Consider the following 25,452-nt stretch of genomic DNA (forward strand, 5'->3'; position numbering starts at 1 on the left):
CGGGGTCAGGCTGGGAGCACATGGGGAGCCCACCCCAGCACCCAACCCAGTGCTGGCATCCTGGTGCCGGGTGGTGAAACGTAACTCAGCCCGATGGGTCTCAACCTGATGGTTCTCACCCTGAGCCCAGCCCTGCAGGCACAGCAGCCCCTCTCTTTTGGGTGCAGAGGTGGGCGCTCAGCCATGCCACAGGTGCTGCAGTTCTTCCTTGTGCCCGACAGAACAGCGGCAAACAATGCTCTGCCCACCCAGAAAGCTCTCAGGAGCTGGTTTTGACACCCCTGATTTTTTGGGTGCAGCAGCAGCCCTCCCTGCTCTCTTCAGGAGCACCACCAAGTTGGAGCCGTCTGTCCCAGGGGTCCTTTTTGAGGCCACCCCTTGCACTGCAAAACAGAGTGAGCTGTGCTCATCCTGCACCTCTGTCCCCTGTTCTCAGGAGGTTTATGGTGGCTTGTGTTGGGAACACAGTCATTAGGCTTCAGTGTTAACAGTGACATGACTGAGGCACTGTGGTTCTGTTGGGATCTGGGAGAATGATGGCCAAGAGATGCTTCTGGCTGTCTGTGCAACTGAGGATGTGGACCCAGTGGCTAGCAGACCCCCTTTCCCACTGGTCCCAGGGCAGTGGAGGGGGCTTAGGGAGGCTTTAGATGAGATCATTCCCTTCCTCCTCCTCCTCCTCCAGCACAGCTCACAGGCCCACGAGGTGCTGGGTGGATGGGAGCCACATGGGCATGGCTGGGCCACAGGCAGCTGCCTGCCCCCGTCACAGAGCTGGGTCCACAGGCCAGGGTGCTGGCAGGAGTTTGTCTCCTTTAAAAATGGTGTAGGGCTGAAGGCAGCTGGCCTGGCCGCCACTTCCCCTGCATGCAGTGAGCGCCGTGACCACAGGCAAGGAGGGGAAGTTGCTGCAAGGAACGATAAGAAATATCAGCGCTTTCGCAGCACCCAGGCTGTGTAGCTCAACAAGGGCCCTTCCCCCTGCCCGTGGGCCGGGGCCGGCGGTGCTGCTGCCCTCCCGAGTCCCCGGCTCCTGTTCCCCTGCACTTGCCGATACTGGAGAGTTACTGGAAAAGCAACAGCCTGTGTCCCACAGGGCAGCGGGGACCCTGGGTCCTGGGGGGTGGAGGTGGCGATGCACCCTCGGTGCTCAATACAGAGCAAAAACTGGGTGGCACTCCTGGGTGCACAGGGGTGCTGGGGGTGCGCAACCCACACCTGGATGCCCCGAGACAAGGGCAGGGGAGGACAAAGCCAGGGGAGCAGTGCCATGGTGGAAGACAGTTTGGGTTAGAGAGCAGTGGTGGGTCAGGGGGCTGCACCGCTGGGAGCAGCAGCACCCAGCACCCTGGGGGTTCATCGGCAAGTCCCAAGGCGATGCCGAGCAGGTGGGCAGGGTGTGGAGGGGGCCTTGGGCGCACTGGGGCCTGGACACTCATGAGGTCCCCAGGGAGGAAACACAGACATTTCAGCCTCCCCCAACACCAAAAAGCTTCTGTGCTCTTAGCCCTTTGGGCCCTATTTCAGCTGGGCATGCCGAGCGGAGCAGGGCTAGTGATCCGGGGCCAAGGGCTGGGGTAGGAATTCCTGGAGCCTCGTTTGCCAGACAGTAAAATTAACCAATGGCCAGGGGATGTGGTAAGTTCATCATCAGTTGCAAACTTTCAGACCTCCTTCTCTGAGGCCAAGGAACCAGATCTGCTGATTTCCCCCTTTCTGAGAGGCAGCGCAGGCGGTGGGTGGCTGCTGCTGGCAGAAGAAAACCAGCTCGGGACACCCAAAATGTCATGTGCCCCCATCCATGCTCGTCTGGGGAAAGAGGAAGCGTCGCCTCCCCCACTTCCCCGCTGGGAAGGCGCCTGCGGCCCTCCAGCACGGCTCCTCGGCACACCGGCGCTCGGCTGGGTGCAGGCAGCGGCACAGGCAGGCAGTGGGCAGTGCTCTGCCTGTAAGCCCCATCCTGGGGGGGGCCCAGCTCCTTCCCCACTGTGGTCCCCACAGCGTCCCCGGGCACTGGCCACGTGCTTCACCCTCCCCCTGACATCTTGACCTCCAGCGCGGTCTCTCCCAGCTGCCTCCTTTAGGAAACACATCTTCATCTTGCTTTGTAATGTGGTTAGCCTTAAATGGACCTTTTCTCGTGAGGGCCTGGCTTCTCACCTTCACTCCCTGCCTCCCAGCCCTCTGTATTTAGCGGGGCAGCTTGTTGTTGGAGCAAGGCCCGCTGCAAGAAACGTGGCCTTGACCCCGGAGCACAGGGGAGAGTCCCTCAGCAGCACCTCTGGGACCAAAGCTCACTCTGGCATACCCAAAAAAGGCTCCTCAGCTCTGCTGTAAGAGCATAGTTGCCCATACCCTGTGCAACTTTGACTCCTTGTGATGGCACCCAGCAGCACTGGCGACTGTCCCGTGGCACCAAGGCGGCTGACAGCTCTGGGTGCTGTCTCCACGGGGGGTCTCTGGGTCAGGAACAACCTGCTCACACACCCAAAATGATGTTCACATATTTCAGGTGTCCCCAGGAGGGCTCATTCAGGGAGCTCAGGAGGCACCTACCCCAGCTCCACGTGGGACCAGCTGTGCACGTGGTGGCCTCTGCTGCTGGCAAGGAGCTGCTCACCACATGCCTCTGGCAAGGCAGAGGGATGCTGTCCCAGGTCGGAGCTGCATCAGCTGCCAAACAGACCCCGTGGAGACATTGCCAATGGCCACTTAGATGTCCCTGATGAATTTCTCACTGGCGTGGAGAGCATGATGTCCCCAGCCTGGTGACCATAAGAGATGCAGACAGGCACAGGGCCAGCGAAGGGTGGGAGGCAGGGCAGCCCTCTGGTGTCTGGATGTGCAGGGATGGGGCCGACGGATGGGCTCGCTCTAGCCATTTCTGGGTTTTTTTTCCTAGTGACACTCTCCGAGCAGTTCAACCTCAGTTTGAACCAACTCCCCCTCCACCAAAGCCCCTTCTACCTGCTGTTACCAGCGCATGTTCTGCTCAAGTCAAATCACTTCTGACTGTGCCACTGCTCAGTTATTTTTGACTTTGCTCTTCCCCTGCCTTCTGCAAACCTCACCAGTAGGTTTCTTTTTTTACATTTCCGTCCCGATTATCAATGTAGAGAATAAGCCTAAAAAAGAGTAATTGTAGAGCTGCATGAGAACCCTTGCACAGACCAATGCAGTCCCATCTACAGTCACTTTTGCAGCTTTAGCTTGTAGCTTTTAATCTAATTTAATGGCAGCTTCACCTGGTACTGGAGCAGGGCGTGCTTCCGGCACGCAGCGTGGCGCGGGCTGTGCAAGCTCCCCTTGCTCTTCATCCCGCAGCTGCTTAAGCCCCAGTGCCAGCAGGCAGTGGCAGCCATTGCGACCCGGGTGTGCGAACCCTGCAAACCCCGCTTTCGGTTTTCTTCCCAGGTGCCTCACATCCCTGTCAGCCGTTACAGCCCCCTGAGGCCAGGGGAAGTCTGGCGTTGTGGAGCACCGAGTGGGTGAGAGGCTCCGGGAGGTCTCTTGGACAACATGTTTCCTAAAGAGCAGGTTTAGGGCTTGCAGCCTGCTGGTGCCCGTGTCCCCGCCTGCTTTGCCCCTACCAGAGGGCAGTACCCTGAATCCTGCAGACCCCTGCCATGAGCTGCCAGCCCCTCCATAAGCTCCCTCCACGGTCGGGAACATCTCGCTCCTGCGCAGGTTCTACCACCAGGATGGGGCGAGGGGACTCGGTGGAGCTGTGCGGCCGTCCTGGCCCCCACACAGCCATGGCGGGGGGTGGATTCAGTTACTGTCACCCTGTGCAAACAGCTTTTTTTTTTTTCTTGCCTTTTTTTTTTTTTTTTTGCACAAACATGTTTGTTGCTTTCAGCAGCGAAGCCCAGGAGAGCGTAACCGGCTGCTCTGTAACGGCCCCCGGTGCTTCCGGCGCTCGGCAGTGGCCGCCCCTCGCCCCACGGCTGGGCCGGCTGCGGTCGGGCTGTGGGGTGGCGCTGGGTGGGACCGTGCACCGTTATCTCCTCAGCAGCTACGGCTCTTCCTGTGGTCGGGGCCACGTGGGCAGGATGGGGTTAAAAGCAGCCCCGCTCCCCGCAGGGGCCCATTGCTCCCCGGCCACACATCGACCCATGCAGCACCCTGCTGCACCAGCACCCAGCATGCACCACCGGCACCTGGCATGGGCCACCAGCGTCTGCCGTGGGCCACCGGCATCCAGCATGCACCACCGGCAGCCGGCGTGAGTCACCAGCACCTGGCACGGGCCATCGGCACCCAGCGTGGGCTACCCACGCCCCGACCCGGTAATGGCGGGACCCACCCGAGACGCCCACATGGTGCTTGAGGAGCAGCGTGGGGTCTCCCGGGGTGCTGCGGCTGCAGCCATGATCCTGCTGAGAGGGGTCCGGTGGGTGCTGGGGGCCGATGGCAGGTAAGGGGGTGCCCCCCATCCTGGGGAGCAGGGCGCAGTGGGGTGGTGCGGGGGGAGGAGGCACCACACTGGCAGGCGGGTGGGGGCGGGAAGTGCCCGAAGCAGAAGTGCCACCCAGGGGGTTTTCAGTGGCAGCAGGGACAGGATCGAGCGGACACAGGCTGGCGGGGCAGGTGAGGTGAGGCTGTTGGGGCTGGGGTCTGTGTGGCCTTGGACGCGGGGACCTCCAGGGGCCCCCCACCACATGGCCCGAAGGGCAGTGGGGGGCGTCAGAAGGGTCTTTAGCTGGCTGGCAGATGGGTCGAGGTGGGGTCCTGTGGGGAGCCCCAGGACAAGGAGATCCCATGGCCTCAGGGACAGGGGGACAGGTCAAGGGGGTCTTTGGTAAAGGATGGGGGGATGAGGTGGGGTCCTCCATGGGGACATTTCAGCAGTGACAGGGATGGGGTTTGCCATAATATCCTTGCCATGGGGACACGGCAAAAGAGTCCTCTGCGACGGGAGTGGCATTTAGCTGAGGTCTCCACCATGGGGACAAGGATTCCCCATCACGTGGATGGAGTTCGCCACGGGGTCCCCACCACGGCGAAAAGGCAAAGGAGTCCTCTGTGACCAGGGTGCCATTTAGGTGGGGTTCCCTCATGGGCACATTGCAAGGGAGGGCCTCTGTGATGCAGATGGGATTTGAGGGACAATGATGGATGTTTGAGGGGGATCTCACCTTGGGATCCAGTAGAGGAGGTCCTCTGAGACGAGGATGAGGTTTGAAGGACAACAATGAAGTTCAAGGTGGGATCTCCCCTGTGGGGACAAGGCAAGGGGGTCCTCTGTGAATGGGAGCAAAGCAAACACACCCTCTGTGCCCAGGATGAGGTCTGAGAGGGGATGATGTGGTTTGAGGGGGGGTCCCCACCGGCAAGGGCAAGGCAGTTGGGTTCTCTGCGACCAGGATAGGGTCTGAGGTGGGGTTCCCTGCTTTGGGGACAAATCAAAGTGTCCTCCTGTGACCAGGATGGAGTATTAGGTGGAATCCCACCTTGGGGGAGACGTGAGAGTTTACTCCTATGACCACGATAGGGTCTGAGGTGTGCTCCTTCCTTTGGAGACAAGTCAAAACTGTCCCCTATGACCAGGATGGGGTATTACGTGGCTTCCCTGGATGTCTCTTGTGCCCAGGATAAGGCTCGAGGTGGGACTATGGGGTGTGGAGTAGGGTCTCGCCCATGGGGACAAGGTGAGGATGTCCCCTGTGCCCAGGATGGGGTTTTAGGGGAGACAAGGGAGCACAAGGCAGGATCTCCCACGTGGGGACGAGGATGTTCCCCATGCCCAGCATGGCCTCCCAAGGTGGGAGATGACACTGGCAGAGGCTCTCTGTCCCCGGGGCAAGATCAGCCCTGCAATTTGCACCCCTGGCCACGCTGACGCCAAAGGTGGCCCCATGGCTGGGCCACGTGGGGTGCAGGAGGTGGCCCCACGTGGGTGGAAGCAAGCACTTCGCCGGAGGAGAGCAACCGCTGGACACCGACTGAGAGACAGTGCAGTCACCCATAAAGTAGAAAGCACTACTAAACAGCACTGCAGGGTGTAGTGTTTCCTACTTTATGGATGAGTGTACTGTGGGCTACGGAGAAGAGAGCGCCGCCGCGACCCACTTGCCCGTCACAAGTTGTGTGTGGTCCGAGAGCGAAGGACGGGCTGTGCGCAGCTCACGGGAGGGTGCCTGCGCTCGGCCGCCCAGCCCATGGGCACTGCCACCCTCCCCGGGCTGCGGATGCTCTGCTCATCCCCTCTGTCCCTCTGGCACCTGGAGACCAGCCACGTGGGGAAGAGGGGCCGCATGGCCTGGTGCCCCACATGTGTAGCGGAGGGGCCCATTGGGTCAGAGCGAGCACCACACTGGGAGGCCAGGTATGTTGCGAAGCCTCCAATTCCCATTTTTTTCCCCCGTCTTCATTTCCCACAAGGCAAAGCCCTGGGAAGAGCTGGGTGGTGGCGGCCACATGCAATGGGGAGAGGCATGGGAGGCAGGTGGGGGCTCTTGGATGGCTTTGTGCTGCTGAATGATTGCTGGGTACAGTGAGGCAAGGGGCTGCGAAATAAAACTCTTTTGGCATTGACTTCTGGATGTTTTTATTCTATTCCTGGGAAATGCAAAACTGAGGAAGAAACACTTGCAGTGCCCAGGGCCACGGGCAGCAGGGTTATCCCACAGCGGGAGGCACTGTGAGCTTACACACTGCTGGAGGCCATGTCCAAAGCCCTGGGGGGGCCTTGGTGGGACCACGGGCGGGGGTGGTGGAAATAGCCCAACAGAAGCTGGCAAATCTCAGCCCATTGCCATGGGGGTCTCGCCTTCAGTCCCCCAAGGCTCACTGGCAAAGCTGCCACGTCCTGCGACATCCCCAGCCGTGGTCGCAAGGCCACGTGGAGCGAAGAGACCCTCCTATGGTCCCTGTCTCCTGCCAGTCACATACCCCTGGCTCATCCCTCCTGGGAGGGGTCTAAAACCAACTCGGCTTCCAGGGATGCAGGAGGAGGGCCTCTGTTCTCCAAACATCAGCTCCCCAATCCCCCCAGATCTCTTCACCCTTGGCTTTGACTCCCCCTCTCCTGCCCGTGGGAGAGGGCATCTAAAAATAGAAGAAAAAATATATTAAAAATACACATTTTTTTCCCTTTTTTTGAGGCCAAATGTTAATGGAAAGTTTCCACGTTTTGTAAAACTCCTTGTGTTGGTCTTGGGAGTATTTCCGGGTGTTTTTACTGAGTCTGGGGTGTTTTTCTTTCACTTTGACCCCTCCCCAGACTGGCTAGAAAGGACCAGGGTGTTTTGCTTCGTTGTCCCAGCTTTCCCACATTCCCTGGCTTTGTGACTGTTCGAAGGGGATGTGGAAGGGAAAAAAATCAAATCAAAACTGTTGTCATGGTCACAAGGAGGCAAGTTTTTAAACAGTAGAAACGAAAGAGGGCTAAAAAAAATCCCCAGTCAGCCAGTGCAGACTGCCCTGAGCAGCTTTCGTTTTGCTGCGTGCTGGAAAGGAAAAGCAAGTCCAAGTTTTTAACATGCAAAAGTTTAGAAATTTCACCTCCTAACAATGAATATTCAAGTATTAAGAAGGATAAATACCAAATGGTTTTGATCAAGGACTATTGTGGTTATGAATATTACAGCCACTCAGCATTCACTGCCGGGAGAGACATTTGGAAACATGTTTCTTGCTGAGAACAGCAAAACAGAAACTGCTACTTTTTTCTTTTTTTTTAAAAAAAAAACCAACGCCATTTTATAGTGTCTTCCCTCCATACTGAATGCATTTCAGCAGGTTCCTGGAAGGAAACGTGTCCTCTCCCTATTGGGGTGAGCTCCTGGTCTCCAAAGGTCCTCGGCTCGTTTATCCTTGCCCCGGTTTGGTGCCGCAGAGGCAGGCAGGCTGCGCAGTGCCCAGTCCCTGCTGCTTTGCAGACCCAGAAATGCAGGGGCTGGGGCTGAGGCCCCTCCGGGTGCTGCATCCCAGTACTGTTGGGGTGGCTCTGGGGAAGGCTACACACGCCAACAGCCGCCTGGCCAGGCTCTGCGGTGTCTCGGGCAAGAACCAGTCTCTCCCACACCAGCCCCGGTGGATGTAACCATGCTGTGCCTGGCCACCATGCCTGGGGGCTGCTGTGACCCCCAGCTGGGCCAGCCCATCACATCCCCTTTTCTGCTAGGTTATTTTTAACCGGAGTTCGGTCCCTGTGCTGCTCCACAGCAATGTCCCGCCACCACCGTGTGCTGCAGGGGGTGGTGGGAGCAGGGAGAAGAGCAAATTTGGGCATCGTGGACACTTGGATCTCCTCCTTGGAGCTGTGCTAGGACATGTCAGACCAGCCCCTTGGCTACAAAGTGGGTGCATGGAAGCGGGAAGCAGGAGCTGAAGGACTCCGTGGGGAGAGCAGGCTCGTGTCGCTGCACGTTCCTGCAGTCACCAGCATGAGCTCATGCACAGAGGCAGCAGGGGCTGTTTCGCTGGGGCCATCCCTAGGGGTCTGCCAGAAAGAAGGTGGAAATGGGTTGGCACCCACTGGTCACCTCAATCTGGAGGTGCCCGTGAGTTCTGACATGTATCACCGTCCCCGCACACATATGCGGGTCCCCCAGGGCTGGCATGGCCCCAGGTGCTCATCCTCATGCTTCCTTCCCCAGCTGAGACTGCAGTGGAGTGCCCATGAATCCCTCCTGGTCCCTGCCAAATGCCGTCCCCAGAGCCAGAGTTGGAGCTTGACAGGACCCATCAGGCACCAATTGGTCTTAATTGCCCTGAGCAGCCTCACCCAGGACCTCACCCCGTGGACCTGCTGCCCCTGGGCCAGGAGCATTATTTAAGCTCAGCCATGGGTCTTTAGTCCTTGTTTGAGCTTTGATGTAGGTAAGCTTCTGTTGGGTCTTGTCTCCTAGATGGCCCCTGGATCTAGATGGTAAGGAGCTTGTCTCTGGCCATGTCTTCTGGATGGACCCTAGCTCCACATGGCGGGGAGCTTGTCTCTGGCCCTGCATGCTGAATGGACCCCACACCATGCTGTAGCCTTGCAGTCCAGTCCTGGCTCTGTCTCCTCTTGCTCCTGGCCAGGGTCCCTGGTCCTGGTTCATCTTATCTTGTCTGGGGCTGCCAAGGGACTCTGTTATCAGTGTCCTGCTCAAAAGCTGTGGGATGGCTGCCTGGTTTTTGAGGACCTTGTATGTGCTGGGGTCACACCTGGTTTCTCATTTGTGGCCCATTGTGGAGCAGCTCAATCTTTGCTGCTCCCTGACAGAAGAGGGCAGGAGGCCCTGGGGGACCATGCACTGTACCCTTGTCCCTGCACCACCAGACACAGGCCTGGCACCTTGGACGCTGTTGGAGAGCAGTGGGTGCTGCTAGAGGACTTTTCTGGGATCCTTTTTCACCTCCCCAGCCCTGAGCTGCTGATCTCCAGTAGCACCCATTTTTCACCAGTTGCAGTATATCATCACCGCTTTTCCCTGAGCCTGTGGTTTCCTCTGTCTTGGGAGAGCTTCCAGGATCTTTCTAGGAAGTGCTTCAGCGCATCTTCTCTCCAGGCAGCACAGCCCCCAGCAGATTCCCTGGGTGACTTGGAGGACCAGGGGTGCCGTAGCACCCCATCCCCTCAGCTCCCATGAAGACGTCATTGACCTGGAGCTCAGGGAGATCCTGAGCCATTGAGTCTTTGTTTAATAGCCCAGATGAATTTCTCTTTTTTTCCTTTCTAAGGATGATCTGTAGCCATGACTGATCCAGCTGGCTAAATAGCTGTAGGCTGGCCAAGGAGTGAAAATCATCTCCGGCTTCCCAAGCTCAGGGTCCCAGGAGACGTGGTCTCCCCAGGGTTGGTGGTGGGGGGTGCATGGACACCCTATCCAGGGCCTTCACATCACCTAACCGGGGCCTTCAGTGAAGTCTGTGGAAAATCCGAAATTGAGCCTGTGTTGGCCCCAGGGTTAGTGCCTGGCCCCCCTTTCTCCAGGGCAGCAGGTCCTGGGAGCGCCACGGAGCTGTGTGGGTCTGGCAATGGTGAGTGGGAGGGACAGAAAGCCGCCCAGGGGGGCGCAGTGGCAGCACGTCCCAGATGAGATGAGCAGAGATGGTGAGCAGCACATGGCACCGCTTTGTACTTTGGAAGTGCAAAACAAGACATGTCAGAGCAGGGTTTCCAAGGAGGCCTCTCTGTGAGCGGCGTGCATGCTGCTCAAAACCGCGAGATCTTATCAGTGGTACATTTCCCTTCCTACTGCTGGCTCTTGCCTCCTGCTAATTAAACCCACTTGTTCTGTCTTGTCAGCAAGCTGTGCAGCACCTGGGCCTCGTTCCATGCTTGAGCAGCACCCGAAGGTCCTGCCTGGTGTCTCCCTGGTGGGGAAATAGTCATGGGCAGGGACTGGGGGAGATCCCAGCAGTGGGACGTAGTGGGTCTCATCCTGAACTGTTCCTGGAGGGGAAGGCGTCACTTAAGATGGTGTTTTGGAGGTAGACAAGTACCAGAAAATGCAGGAAGGTGGGATCAGTTGTCAGGAATCTTCCCTCTGGTCTGTTAGCTGCATTCACTGCTCACTACCAGCTTGGTGCTTCCCCCCCACCATGCACATGGATGGTTCGGAGATCGGGGATTAGGGTGAGATGGCAGGCTCCTGCATGCTGCGAGATGTGAGGCTGCTGGACCTGGCGGTAAGTCCCCACAGCGCAGGACTCCATCTAAGTGGGTCATCTACACCCTTCGCAGTCAGCAGTGAGAAATAACTGTCTTAGCGGTGATTTGCCTGCACTGTCTCTGCACAGGCAGAGATGACACATAGCCAATGGCATCCATTTCAAGAGCTGACACATCTGCACAGTCCACATCTGGATATGCTGATGAAGCTCTCAAAGGAGGTGCTCACTAAGTGGTGTCTGAAAGGGGCTCCAAAGGCCCCCTGCACGGTACCTCCCCTGGAGGAGGCCCGGAGCAGGCTCTCCTGGTGCAGGAGCCACGAGCACAAAGGCAGCAACACGCTGGCTGTGAAATGCCAGATGCCGTCCCCACCCCCAGTGGGGGGGCACCAGCAGCGGGACTGGGCATCGTTGCCACACCCGAGGCTGTGGGGAGGCAGGACCTGTCCCCAGCCGCTCAGCAGTGGTATGAGGTCTGTGCCACCCCTCTTGGTTTTGGGATCATCAAACCTTGCTCTGCAGTGGGTCAAGCTTTGAACAGGGCTGGGGAGCAAGGACAGACATGCCCCCGGGGTGGCTAGGTGGCTTTCCCCCGAGCATTGCTAGCACAGTGCAGTCTGATGAATGAGGTGATCATCGCCAAAGACACAGCAAGGCAGGCAGTAGGCAGAGCGAGACACAGTGCGCATCTGTGTGCGCTCAGCGATGGCAGTACCCTGCTTTGCTACAGCATTATGCTGCTAACTCCTGTATCCCTGGATCATATCAACCTCTGATGCCCCTCTCCCTGCTCACGCCACCCCTGCAGCCCATGCCCTGGGCCCGCTGCAGGCAGGGCTCGGCCTGCATTTGCAGCAGTGGGTGGTTTTCAGCACGCTGGGCCGTGGCGGTGGGGGGCTGAGGTTTGCTCAGCCAGACGGACGGTGCGCAGCATCCCTGGGGCAGAGCCGAGCTGTCCCTTGTGCCCGGTGGTTTCCAGAGTGGGAGGGAAGGGGGGAAAAAACCCACCGGCTTTCCCAGGAGCAGGCTTGCTCGCCCCGCGCGGGGTGCTGCGGGCCGGTGCTGACCCCAGACCCCCATCCCGGCGGGCTGCGGGGCTCTGAGGGACCCTGGAGCACGGAGGGGTGATGCCGTGGGGGGGATGCGGGGGACAGCCCGGCCGCTCCCCCTTCGCCCCCGCATCACCCCCGCTGCCTCATCAATAGGCAGCAAACCCCATTCCCGCACCGTTGCCATGGAAACCGGCGGAGCCGCCGCTATTGGCGGCCCGGGGCGCGGCGCGGCCCCCCCGGGGTGCGCGGCCCGGCTTAATATTGATGTCTGGGCAGCGTCTACGCCGGGGGCTGCCCGGAGCCACGGAGAAGGGCTGGCAGCTCCCCCGGCCCCTCCGCTACGGCATCCCGGTCCGGGCGGGAGGCGGGCATGGGGCCGGGGGCGGCGGGGGGCTGAGGGCAGCCTTTGTACACTGTGTGGGGGGGGGCGGCAGCCGCCCGCCCGCCGAGCCGGCGGATCCAGGCGGGGATGGAGCCTCCCCCGGCGCAGGGATGCTGCTGCCGCCGCCGTCGTTCCCGCCGGGAGGACCCGCGGCCCGGGCTGCTCCCGCCGCCGCGGCTCTGATGCCTTCGGGCGTTCCGTGCCGGCTCCCGGAGGCACGGGGAGCCCTCGCCGCCCGCGGGTGAGCCCAGCGCCCTGCCCCAGCCATGCAGGAGCCGGAGCGGGGGGTGCCCGGCGCCGACCCGCCGCAGCCGGCAGCGGGGCTGAGCCGTGCCCCGGCAGCGGGCGATGCCGCCCCCGCGGCCTCCGCCTGCCCGGACCTGGACACGCGTGAAGGCGGCGGGGGTGGCAGTGCCAGGGCGAGCTGCCAGCTGTCCCCGGGGCCGGAGGGAGCCGGAGCACCCCAGCCCCGGGAAGAGTCGCCGGGGACCCTCCGCGGCACCCCTCTGGACCCCCAGCGGGTTCGCTCCGCACCGGAGCTCGTTAGGCCGCTGCGAGCGATGGACGGGCTCGGACGCGACCGGACAGACAGACTCCCCCAGGTAAGGCGGCTGCCGGGGTGCGTCTGCTGGCAGGCGGGGTGCGGCGGTGCGTATTTTGGGGGGAGAGGTGTCGGGGGATGTTACCTTGGTACAAGACGGGCATGGGAAATAGCTGCGCTTGGCTGTGGTTGAGCCACGCGCAAAACCTTCCCTGTGGGGCTGGCAGCTGCCAGAGCCGCTGCCACACACCAGCGTGCGAGAGGAGCTGCTGCCCTCGCTGCCTTTCCGCAGGGATTTCGAGCTGCCTCCCCCCTGGTTGGGCCGGAGCTGGCGCGGGGTCTCGCCGGAGCCCTGACGAGGCCGGTGCTGGGCAGAGCCCACCTGGTGCAGATGCAGTCCCTGCACCAGGAAAGGCTGAGCTGTCCCTATGGCGTCTCCTCGCTCCGGCAGCCTGAATGGCTCTGCAGGTAGTGACAGGGACATGATTCACTGCGACCCCCTTCCAGAGCATCCCCTCTCTGCTCAGGGTGGCCTGGGAGGGCCTGGGGCACATGCACTGCAGGGGGAACCTGTCCCTGCAGACGGCACCGGAGCACCTCGAGGCAACGCAATGCCTGGCCCCTTGCAGCATCTCTCTAAAAACAGCCCAAAAGACTCCCTTAGAGTCTCACTTCCTTGATCCAGGCCACAAAAGTTCATCAGCTCGTCTTGCTTAGGACAGCCTGCCCTCCTTTCCCATGGGTAAAATCAGCCATCTTCCTGGGATCCCTGGGATCTGGGATAGCTCTGCGGTGCTTTTAAAATAGGGGAGAAATCGGCTCTCGGCCCGTTCTTGAGCACGGGGGCACGGGGGAGAAGAGCTAAGCAGAGCTGATCAGGGTTTAGGAGGAGGTTTTCAAGCCAAGCCTGTGCTGTGTTGCTGAGCCCGGCTGGAGAGTGGGCTGGACTGGCCCGCGGGAGGAATGGTGATGCTGGAAGCCCCGCCAAGAGCGAAAACTGTTTCACTCAAGCAGCTTCTTATGAGTCTTTTTTTGAAAGGGTGTTTATCGTGATGCTTTGGGAAAGGCCACGTTGAACCATGCAGTCCTTGGTCTGCCTCTGACCACAGCCCCTGGCATTCCAGAAGCACATCAGGCAAAATGGAGCGGGTGGAGGGGGGGGAAGGGGCAGCAGAATGGGAAGGATTTCTGCTCCCACCCCTCTTTTCTATCGATCCCAAGAGTCAAATCGGTTGTGCCAAACTTACTGTCTTCTCTCCCTTTGGGAGAGCCAGCTGGCAAGGGGTGGGCAGGGGCTGTGTCTTGGTGGGGGAGCCTGGGTGGAAAGGCTGGGAGTGGCAGGGGGGCAGGTGGCTGCTTCAAAGGGGTGTTTGTGGGTGCTCCACAACTGAACAGCATCCTGTGGGGTGCGGGCTGTGCACCCAGCTCTAGCTGATCCCTGCAGTGGGTCTCCCATGTACCAGCTTTGTATATGGGGGCAGGGAGTGAGGTGGTCAGGACCCTGCTTGGTTTCTAAGGTGGTGACTACTGAGCACCTGCCATCCCCTTTCCCTTGGTCCTTCAGTTGATTTGAGTGTTTCCCTGTAATCCTGGAGGCTCCTGGCTTGATGGATGACTAATATTTCCCTTCCCACTCCCACGGGGCTGTGGCAGGACTATGGTAGTATCACCATAGTACAAGTGTACCAGGGCAGTGCCATGGTGGTACCTGATGGTCCTGTGATGGTATCAAAGCAATGGTATGGTGGTACCTGGTGGTACTCTGATCTACTGTGGTAGTGCCACAGTAGTGCCGTGATGTTACTGTGGTGGTACTGGTTAACTTGTCTTTCCCTAGAAAACAAAGAAATCCAGCATTTCCTCCTGAAGTCAAGAGACCTCAGTGATGCAAAAGGCTTCCAGTTCAGACCCAGGAGGGAGCTCAGCTCTGCTGTCCCTGGCAGAGCAAGTGCTGGTGCTGCTGGGCTGTGGAAGCCACATCCTCAAACGCACTTCCTAGGGAGCAAGATGCTGTGTTACAGCTGGGGACAAGAGGACACTTACATAGCTCCCCTCCAAAAGCATGGCTTTTCCCGGCCAGGCTGGGACAAGCACTCCAGATGCCGTGTGTCCTGCTGCTGGAGCTGGGCTTCCTTTAGGACACTCGTCCTTGGGATGTCAGAGCTGCATTATGCAAATGGGACAGCTGCCTCCCAGGGAGCCATCTCCTAGTGCAGGGAAGAGCCTCCTGAGGGCTCATTGCTGACAGAGTTGATTAAAGATGTGGATTTTATGATGAAGCTCTTGCCGTGTGTCCCAGCCGCTGCCACTATTGCTCTGTTGTTCCCTCAGGGACAGGTTATGGGCAGATGTTAAGACTATTCATAGGTCAAGTTAATCTCGGCTTTCTTGCTCAGGTCCCTCCTAAGTGCTGAGGGTGGAGAGCTGTTGCCCTCCTCCCGTTTGGGAGCTGGCAGGGATCTCTGGGGTTAGGGAGGTGTGTTGGGGGACACACCTGGAGCCTCCCCTCCAGTCCCTGCCATGAGCAGGGCTGGCTCCAGAGCTGGAAGAGGTGAGTGGCGAATATCCCCAAGGGCTGGCATCCCCCCACCTCTCTAACCCTGCCCTGAAGCTGCAGCACTCTTGTGGAGAAGAACGTTCTCCGTAGGTCTGGTCGGAATTTCCCTTGCTGCGACTCATGCCCATGTCCTTCCACCCATTTGCTGTGTGTCTTTGTATCCTGCAATGCACTGCAGGGTTTCCCAGCTCCTCTGCAGAGCAACGGCACAGACATGTGTCTCACCATGTTACTAATGCTACTTGGGGGCTTGCTCTCACGAATGGATTCTTGGTCCTGGGCCTTTGAAATCGCTCTGGTCTTGCTTTCCAAAATTTCTGTGTGGACACAGGAGGTAAGAAATTACTTTCCTGCTGAGAATCTCCAGGCACTGCAGGTGTAGGATCCCAGTCAGAATAATGAATATCAGAGAAGGAGAAAAACGTTTGTGCAGGAAGAATGGGGTTAAAGTGGCACAGATACAGTCTGGCTGGAAATTGGAAAGTTCCCATAATGCTGTCAGAAGGATTTTAGAGCACTTCCCACAAGAGCTCAGTTGTCTGCATTCTCTTACGGAATGCTGCTCCAGTGGGACCTGCTTTGGCCCTGGAAACTAGGGATGGTTTGGGAGTGGGTTGCTGAAGTGAAGGCTCTCTCCTGGTGTCTGAAATTGGAGGAGGGGAGAGGAGCAAGGCCATTCACTTTCTGCATATTCCCTGCATCCTTCCCTTCCAGGATTACTTGTCCCCCCAACCTCCCCACCTGCACCTACAGAAGAGGTGAGCTCAGTGGCTGACCTCATCCCTATTCTGGCATCCCATGAACCGCGCAAGCAAGGAACACAGCTAGGGTGCTTGGAGTTGGCTATCGTCACTATTTCTCAGTCTCAAGAGGTTGCATTGGATTTGAATTTCTTAAAAGCAAAGCTTCAGCTTCCCTTGAGGTCATATGGAGCTCAGAATATTCAATAAATCTGCAAAACCCAACTGAAAATGCTTAAACCAAGGAGCTCCCCAGGCAGTAGGAATTTAAATATCCACAAAAGAGCCTGTTGTACCCAGTGGGGCTTAATAACGCAAAGCACAGATACAGGAGGAGTTATAAAATGCTGGTAAAGATCCTCCACGTCAGGTGTTCAGGCCAAGCTGCTCAGTGTCTTTTGCAGTGATTCATGACATTTCACGAGCTTCAGATTTTCCATTGGCAAAGATGGAAAACTATTCATTTAATGTCTGAGGGTGGGCAGATCTGTACCCTTCACTAGAAAGGGTAGGTCAGCAGAATAAAAGATGGCAGTAGGGTGAGAAGGTCTTCCTGGGCAATGAAGCCAGTTCTTGCTGTTACAGACACCATTTCCTGCAATCCCAATTAGAAAAAGATCGTACTCCATCTTGCTCAAAATCTGAGTAAATTAATTTTTCTTGTCTTGGCAATGCTCAGCCTCACGCCGATGACTTAGTGCCGTTTTCTGCAAGCACTATGAATGTACGGCCAACCTCAGATAGCTGCCTGCCATGGGGAGCCAGTGCAACTTCATTTGTAGGAATCAGTGGAAGAAAAAGCAAAGCGAGACTGTATGAAGAGGAAGGTAATTTTAATTTTAACTATCTTTCCAAGTAAGCTCGTACTCTCTGTACAAAGACATGTCCAAATGGCTTGGCCAGGTCACTTGTGTGGGACGTGGAGGACGAGGGACACCAGCCATTGCCTCCTCACTGCGTCTTTGGCTCCTCTGGACTGGTGATGACGAACTGATTTTGGGACAGGGCTGTCACACCGTGTTGGTGTTGGCCATTACTGCACTGTGATCTTTCACCTCAGCATCTTTCTTATTTCATCCTCGGCAAATTTTTGGTGAGGAGACTCGCCAACATCTTTGCTTTCTTGTTTTGGGTGTCCTATGGCTGTAGTCTTCCTTCCTGCTGGAATAACGTGAACAGAAATGGCATGTGCAACACTGGCAGCCTTGTTGCCCTCCTCCTGCTGTGAGTGCTGGCTTCGTGCATCCCAGCCATCTGCTTAGCAGTTCTGGGAAAATACCTTTTTGGGCATCAGCTTGTAAGTCTTCTGCTGCTCTTGCCATTCACATTTCCGTATTGACCACTGAACAGCACCTCTGGCTCTTGTGAGTGGTGTAAGCGGATGATTTTTTTTTCCCCTCAATCTCTTAGCTACTTGTTAAAGCCATTGGAGATTTGGGGCTTCTCAGTCCAGGACAAAATCCTATATTGCACCAAATGAGTCCTTGCTTTACCAAGAGGAGTAAGCAATGCCGTTCCCAACATGCCAGAGCCTGGGCAACTGGAACAGGTTTTAAGCCAATGTGACCCAAGTAGAAAAAGTGCTCTTGGCCCCTGGGAAACTGCAAGTAATTTGGAAAACAGGAAGAGGTGGGGAAGAACCATGGAGCAGATATCTGGGCACAAACCAAGCTGTGCATACAAAATCTGCCACTCTAGCTCCCTGATGTATCTTTCAAGGTGGAAGAGCACATCTGCCTCTTCAAAGCTGAACATGGTACGTAATCCAGTCTCTCCACTCAATACAAGCAAACTTGTGAGACCACAGATATGGTTGCTGAGGCTCTGAGATGGGAAGGAGACCTGGCATTCACTTTTCAAGCTATAATCCTGTTAGATGGCAGTGGCACTTCTGTATGGGTAGGGGATTTACTGAACTGCAGCTCAGTGGCTTTCCAGGGCGAAGCCCTGCCGCAGCCCGGGGCCACGTGCTGTGCACAGGCGCTTTGTTCTCAAGTGCATTCATCAGTACCAAAGCCTTTCTAGGGAGTGTTCCTTTGGATTAGAGTTTCTGTTACAAGAAAGATGAGATATCAGAGAGCAATCGTCCCCGCTCCAGCCACCAAAATACCAAACCTGGAAAGAGCTAAATTTTATCATTCTTCCCCAGGGTTTTTTTTTTTTTTTCATGCTTACAGAATAGAATTATCTGACACATTGCATCCAAAAAGAGTCCAGACGCTCCACAAAGGCCTTGGTGTAGCCTGGGCCTGAGCCTGCAGTGCTGGGAGCTGCAGGCTGGCCTTTGCTCAGAGCTGAAGAATAAAAAGCCCCAAAAATTTCTATAGGAAGCCAATACCCATGTTTTAGCTCAAATGATTGGCAATACGCATGGGTGCGCAAGAAGCAGAGGTTGCGAAGTCTTTCTGTGTTTGCACTGAAGATGTTAACACATTTACTTCCCACTTCTACGTTTTGTTTTTTTTCTAGTGCAAATACTGTTGCTTGAGCTTGCTTCTCTGCAGATTCAATGACTTGCTCAGCAGCACCCAGAAAATTTTGCAATGTCTGTCTTGGCTCCTGACCAGACACCTGAATTTTACAACCAAACTAGGTTTTATGGTATATAGCCTGGCTTTCGTATATTTCCAAGCTGTGCAATGAAGCAGAGATGCTGTCAGTGTCCCCTGACTGTGGTGGGGATGGAGCACAGGCCTGCTTTGCCAGAGAGGGGCTAGGCCAAATCTTTTTGAAAGCTGATAAGAGACAAAGGAGAAGCTTGTACATTGGTGTTAAAATGGTAGCTGGTAGAACAGGCTCTGTGCATCTTTCTTGTCCTATGAAACACAGACATCTTTCTCACAAAGTGTCTAGGTGAGAGAAGACCCTACAAGGGACACTGGGGTCGCGAGGGCTCAAAGAGTGACCCAAAGGCAGGGAAGCGATGTTGTTGTACTTGAGGAGCTTGCTTTGCACAACCCTGTGCTGCAGGTTGTCTGGTAACCAAGATGGATCATATCCCAGGAATCATCAGCTGCAATTTCTGGCTGCATACATCCTGGGTTTGCAAAACAGTTTGTGTTTAACATGGAGAGAGGTTGGGTCACAGCTGGGGAAAGCCTGTCCAGGGCCACACACGCCTTGTCATGCTCCTGCTTTAGGGAGGTAACAGCCAGCTGGAAGGAGTATGGCTTACAGGTCTCCGTACCACACTGGAGAGCAGGGTGAAGAGCAGATTGATGACTGATGATACCAGCAGTTGTTCAGCCACATGAACACCTGCACCCTGGGCAGGACCCCTCCCCTGCAAGAGTGCCCATGGGGTCCACCCCTGGGCGGACTGCTTGTTGTGGGTCTCTGTGCTGGGCTCCACAGCACGGGGACAGGCTGGCCTTGGGGGAAAGGAAAGGATTTCTGCAAATCCTCTGTCCCTCTCAACTGACTGCCCTGTTTTATGTCTGATTGTGAAAGATGAAGAAATGCATGCGCAGTATGTCAGGAGCGGTTCAGAGCTGCCTTTCCAGCAGCCATGCGGTATTTCTGTGTTGTTTTCTCTTGTCTGCTTGCAAAACCTCTTGTACTTTGGATTTGCTGTTAAAGCTGAGAAATTGTGCTGAATTGCACGCTGGACCCGGCTGCAGCCTTGGATTTTGGAGTGCTGCTGCTCTGCCCCTGCCCTGAGAGTTTATTTTCCACTCACATTCCTCCTTGTCTCAGTTTTGCAGGAACATTAATTTCTCCCTGGTTGGGGAGACTGGAGAAGCTGAGCTCATCAGAGGACAGCCAAGCCAGGGCGGTCAGGACTACTGAGCTGATTTTTCTCCTCCTGGAGTAGCTGGGTTTGTTTTGCTGGGACCAATGACAGTGCTTTCATAAGAGGCTTTAAAGATAGAGGGGACCTGAATTTGTGAGACTCCAATTTTAGCTACATATCTCATTTTAAACACACTGTGCGGAGCATATGAAGAGCTGGCAGCGGTCACAGGGTGTGCAAGATGGAATACTTGGGGAAGTGTGAGAAAGATCAAATATACAGTGAATGTTCCCTTGAATATTCCCGTAATATCTTGCGATTTGTGGCTCCAGCACTTCCCATGCTGGAGGCAGTATCTTTGAAGTTAATAGCCTCGGATGGATTTTTTCTTCCGTGAATTTGTTACATGGGGTGATAGCAATCAGATAAATGAGGAAATCGCATAAATAAGGGCAAGTAGTAGGCTGGAAGAGGGACGGGCAGCGGGAGAAAATGCTGACTCATGGAAATGGGAGTTGGTAATGCGCAGGGCAAGGAGCTGGTGGGGAAGTGCCATGAAGTCAGTGGAAGAACAGAGATGTTTGTGTCTGAAACCAGGAACATGGCTCAAAATGAAGGAAGCAGAACAAGTGCTGAGGGACACAGACTGCCTATCAAAGGAGTGGCAGAATAACCAGGACTGCATCCCAGGCATGTCTCTTACTTCTCCCACACCTTTAACAAAAATGTCCCTTTTACCCACACTGGGGCGATGCTCGCTGCGGTGTGAGGCGAGCTTGCTGTGCCAACAGCGGCAGTGGATGGGTTTTGCTCTTGCTCACTGACCGAACAGGAGGTGATGCTATTTTTGTCTTGCTTTGACATGCAGAGAGGGCACTGCAGAAGAACAGCCTATGGAAAATAACTTTGTTCTGTGAGAGAGCCAATTCCCTTGAAACCGGATGGAAGAGGAGAAAATGGATTGGCAATGACAGGTTTCATTTCCAAGTGGTGAGGATTGAGAAGTTAAGGAAACTAATTACCAAAGTCAGCTGGAACGAACAGCTAAAGGGCTTTGACATGGTGGAGGCTTGGTGACAATGATTTCAAACGAAAGAGAAGTGGTGGGTTTAATATATCCATGATAGCAGGAGAGCTGGTATAGTTTCACCTAGGAAATAGGTCTGCGAAGTGTCTGCAAAGGGGGGATTGGTTTTCAGAGACGGCTTTTGCAAAGCAAACAATATCTGCTGGAGATGGGGAAGTCACTGCAGGGATATCTTGAACTTGTATATATTTTAAAATCAGCCATGAGACTGCCTGTTTCCAGAGGCCACCTGAGACCTCCTGCTCATGGGGCCACCTGATAAACTCCTCCTCGCCATCTGGCTCTCTGCAGGGATTTTCAAACAAGGCTGGCCTTAGTCTTCTGCAGGTTCCCTGGGGCTGGCGTGGGGAAAGCCCTCCTGGCTGGTCCATGCCAGGCAGTGCTGCGAGGCACTGGCAGCCCGAGCCGCATTGCAGAGCAGCCGCTGCAGGCAGCGTCTGTCATCCTCACTGTGGTTTGATTTACTGTCACCTAAATGGCTTCCTGCAAGTTTTCCGCAGGACTTTAAAGACTGCGCTGGATGCTGGATGCTCCAGGGGGATTTTGACTGTGTGACCCATTTAGCAGCCTGGTTGGGCACCTCTCCCTGCAAAAAGCTGCTGCAGCTCTCTATTGCTTTTTGAAGTTTTTGGGTGAAAAAGCAGCAGCTTCTTGCAGCTGCCCTGCTCAGGCTTTTCTTTGCTCATTCTCACTGCATCCTGAAGAAACTGTATTTTGGGCTCTACCTGCCAAAAGAGGCGACAGATGATGACAATTTCCCTGTAACGGGAGGCTTCAAAGCCGCAGTCTGCTCTCCTCCTTCAGCAACCCTGCTGCTCTTCTCCTGCCTTGCTCTGGTTTTAGAAACTTTACCCCATGGCCAAAGAACGTGCCACTTGGGTTAATTTTTTAGTGGCCAAGGATGCTCTTGATCTGGGGGACGTGACTTCCTGGAGGCCCTTCCTGCTGCCCCATGGTGTCAGCTCTGCCTCAGCTCTTGCCGACTCCAGCTCACTGAACACCTCCCTGACTGAGGGATGCTTTTGGATTTCAGCTCCTGCCAGCACTTCTGCTTGCCTTTATCAAGAAGAGTTGCTTTGGGCGCAGCCTCTGTGCCTCTTCTCCCTGCTGATTTCCGCAGCCCCCTTCAAAAAGCACAGTCCACGGGGCCACGAGCGTGGCCTGTAGCAAGGCTGCACCATGCAGCGCAGGAATCCTGAGGAACAGTGGAGCGGTTAATAAATTAAAAGCTATTTCATTATAGGAAATGAATGTTTAATGAGTGTGGGATGACGTCTAGACAGTCCTTCGGTTCCAGGCTCTACATGGTCTTGGAGGAGAGTTCAGCCGACGCAGCCGGCACTGGCTCACCGCCCGGGGGGAGGTTTGGCAAAGCTTTCCTGGGCAGAGAGGTCCCTGTGTGGGACAGACATCCTGGCACGGCAAGGATCTCCTGCCTCCACGTCTTCTCGCTGCAGATGCCCCTTGTGCCTCTCCTGGCAAAGCCCCAAGGAGCTGTGGCTGCAGTGGGATGTGCTGGCAGTGGGGAGGCTTGGCTGCATGCCTGGCCCCAGCCTGGACCGCACAGCCGCTCTCTCCTGCTCCATGGCACTTCACCCGGGGGTCCTGCAACACCCAGGGAACTGGAAAGGTCTCTGTGTGGTCTAGGACATCCCAGTCTTTGTCATGGGCTCTGGAGTAGTGGCAGGAAACCTGGGCTGAGCTGGGGACAGCCCGATAGGATGAGTGGTTGTGAGTCTTTGCATCCTGCCCCAATGAAGATGATGTTTTATAGCTACAGAAAATGGGTTTCAAATAACAGAAATTTGGATGCAAGTCCCCAAAAGATCCCCATGCCATGCTGGAAGTGCTAGTTGTCCCCTGCAGAGACCTGGTGCTGACGACATCAGGAGAGGCAGGGGCACATCAGCTCCTCTGCAGAAGCTCTCCAGCTCCTATCCCAAGCGAAGAGTTCACTGGCTGAGTTTGCTCAGCCTGTCTCAGTGCATGCACGCACAGACAAGAAGGTTGAGGCTTTGAGCAAGAGGCAGTGGCAAGAAGATGGAAATAATGTATTTTGACTTCACCCCAGGGGCCGCCTGCTTGTCTCTGGGGATGGCGGCAGTCAACCAGTCCAAAGTGCTGCCAGGCGTGGCATGGGAGATGCTGATAGGATCCCCCTCCTCTGCTGTGCACCCACCCTGCTCTGTGTCCCCCCCAGCACCCACAGCATTCCCTGCATGGGTGCTGAGCCCAAGGAAGTGCTTTGCTGTTCCTAGAGCTGGCAATAAGGAAGCATTCTCGGGGGGACCTTGCTGTCCCTGTAAAGCAGCAGGGATGGGACCGATGCCATAGGATCTGGTACTGGGTTTCTGGGCCCAGACCACTACACCGGGCAGGGTGCTTGGCTGCCAGGGGAGCTCCCCAGCTCCTCCAGGCCGCTGATTTGGGGAAGCTCCTTCGTTCCTGGGCCTGCCCTGAGCATCCTTGGGAGCAGCCCGGAGTTGTTGGAGCAGGAGAGGGCACCCAGGTACCTGGGGGTTGCTGTGGGGCGATGTGCCTGGTGACTGTGGCGGTAACCGTGCCTTTGTGCCTAGGGAAAAAAAAAAAAAGAATAGAGGAAAACAAATGTAGTTTTGCTTTCCAGCAAGTGGAAAGTGATACAACCTCTTCCCATGGGGCATTTCACTCCAGCTTTCTCAAACCCTGGAATTTCTACAGGGTGGATGCCTGCAAACCACTCTGCCCAAGGCCTGTCAACTCGTGGCACCTACCATCCCCTTCTGGTGTCTCAGAGGGCTGGTAGGACCTGGGAACACTGTGTGAGGCCAGAAGGGAGGGCTGGGTGTTATCTTTTGAGGGTGTTTGTTTTTTTGGTTTTCAATCTCTCTCAGTTGTGTTTCCTTCCCTGCTCTGCCAAGGCATTTCCATGAAGGCATGAGAGGTTGGGAGAGCCATGGCATGGGCAGGACGGCCACTCCAGGGGATTCGATGGGCTGGACTTTGTGGCATTGGCCTCCTGCCCTTTTTCTGCAATAGCCATGAGTGAGAAGCCAAAATATAGTATCGGTCAAAGGCATAGTGAGTTTTAGCCAGTCTCAGACCTCACAGAGCTTAGTGACACCCTAGTGCTGTGAGCTGCCTCTCTGGCTTCTTGATACCAAAAAAGCCTGGACAGCATTTCTTTGGTGGCCTGAAGGATGTTTTACTCATAGCCTTGGCTTGCGAAGTACAGAAGCAGAGCTCTGCACTGGGGAAGGTCACAGCCGTTCAGCAGCACCAGCAACGACTTGCCAGGCACTGGGAGCACGTCCTGCAAGGCTTGCCTGGCTGCTGGGAAAACATCTGGCCAGGTCTTCCCGAGGTGCGCAGCTTGCTGCTGTCATATGGCAGCTGTGAAGCAATAGCTTGGCTATGAGATGTGCTAATGCACAAAAATACTCTCTGGGAGCCTGCTTCAGCAGCGAGCCTGTGGCGAGCTGCTCTGAGCAGGAAGCAGTAACCACAAAGCTATATATACAGCTCCTGGCAGAGCTGCTGCTGCTTTTGATGTGACAAAATTAAGGTGGTGTTTTGCAAAGAAATCCAGCACATCGCCTTCTTCAGGAGCCGAGGCTGACACTGAGAGGGCAGACCCTGGGGCCTGGACGCTGGGCGGGCTCCTGGGCCAAACCAGGGGAGCTGGCAAGGGGAGACAGGCAAGGAGCTCTCATCACCTCTGAAAGCCGTGTGCTGCTGGAGGCAGCCTCCTCCATGAACCATGGGGAGCCGTGCACGTGTCTGGGGTGTCATGGCTTGTGCTCTGCCTGCCTGGCTTTTGCTGGCCCTTGAGTGGGTTTAGATGGTACCATGGCAAAATGCAAGTGTCTGGGGATGACGTGAGGGTCTGGGCATGATGAAAGCATCCTTAAAACTACAGAGACAGTAGCTGTCACCCACAGGTGATGCAGCCCAGCCCCGAAGGCCACTTGTCCCCTAAAGGACATGCAGCCCCTTGCCTCCTGAAATGAGCCTCCACATTCCACCCTGCCCCTTCGCTGCCTGCACCCCACTCCTGCCAGCCTCCCTGCAGAGCCAGGCTGGGCTCGCTGTGGGTGCAGGGTGGGCATGCAGCTGCAGTCCCTCTCCCCCTTGCCCTGGGCAGGCAAAGCCCTGCCTTGCCTCTCCCGCGCTGTTTTGCAGAACGGGACTGATTACGGCTTCCTCGTGAGCCAGAACACAAAGCTCCTGAGTGCGCTGGAGGACCTGCGGCACCGCTGCTCCAGCCTGGCCGAGGAGAACAGCTTGCTGGTGAGCAGAGGATGTGGCCCCATCCCGTGTCCCACCCGGGTGCTGGGAGCACGGGTGCTCCATGGGGAGGGAGTCCCGGCTGGGGAGAGCTGCCGTCTGCTGCCAACTCCACGAGAAGCTGGCACACAGGATCAGCTGGGCAGGGCCGGGGGGAAAGAGGGTCTGGGTGCTTTAGGTCTCCTGGGTGCTTTCTCACTGCACCTGTCGTTGGCTCAAGCAGAACCCCTTCGTTGCAAGGCAAAGTGGAGCCTGGATCCTCTGCTACCCTCTGACATCTTTGTCTGGTGCTACTTGCCTGCTGGAAACCATAAGAGGCTGTAACGCAGCTGCCTGCGAGAGCAGGCAGAGAGCAAGGCAGCGTCGAGCTGACAGCAGGGGAGGGGGAAGTCGCACTTCTTTCCTCTTTAATTAGAAAAGCAGAAACACTGATTCACTCAGCCTCGACTTTGGGTGATGGTGCAGCACTGCCCCCTGCTCCCATGGGAGCTC

General features: G+C 56.4%; 1 protein-coding gene across 11 annotated transcripts in view; it reads left to right on the forward strand.

Moving 5' to 3' along the window:
• The first annotated feature begins 12,287 nt into the window (after positions 1 to 12,287).
• Positions 12,288 to 25,452, forward strand: part of TSPOAP1 (TSPO associated protein 1) — a 70,324-nt gene continuing 57,159 nt past the window's right edge. For all 11 annotated transcript variants that reach the window (XM_075113106.1, XM_075113103.1, XM_075113107.1 and 8 more), the window contains exons 1-2: positions 12,288 to 12,638; positions 24,856 to 24,963. In XM_075113106.1, coding sequence (XP_074969207.1) covers positions 12,303 to 12,638; positions 24,856 to 24,963 — 444 coding nt within the window. In that variant the 5' untranslated portion in view covers positions 12,288 to 12,302. The remainder of the gene's footprint in view (positions 12,639 to 24,855; positions 24,964 to 25,452) is intronic.

Source organism: Phalacrocorax aristotelis, chromosome 18, assembly GCF_949628215.1.
Source record: "Phalacrocorax aristotelis chromosome 18, bGulAri2.1, whole genome shotgun sequence".
Taxonomy (NCBI): domain Eukaryota; kingdom Metazoa; phylum Chordata; class Aves; order Suliformes; family Phalacrocoracidae; genus Phalacrocorax; species Phalacrocorax aristotelis.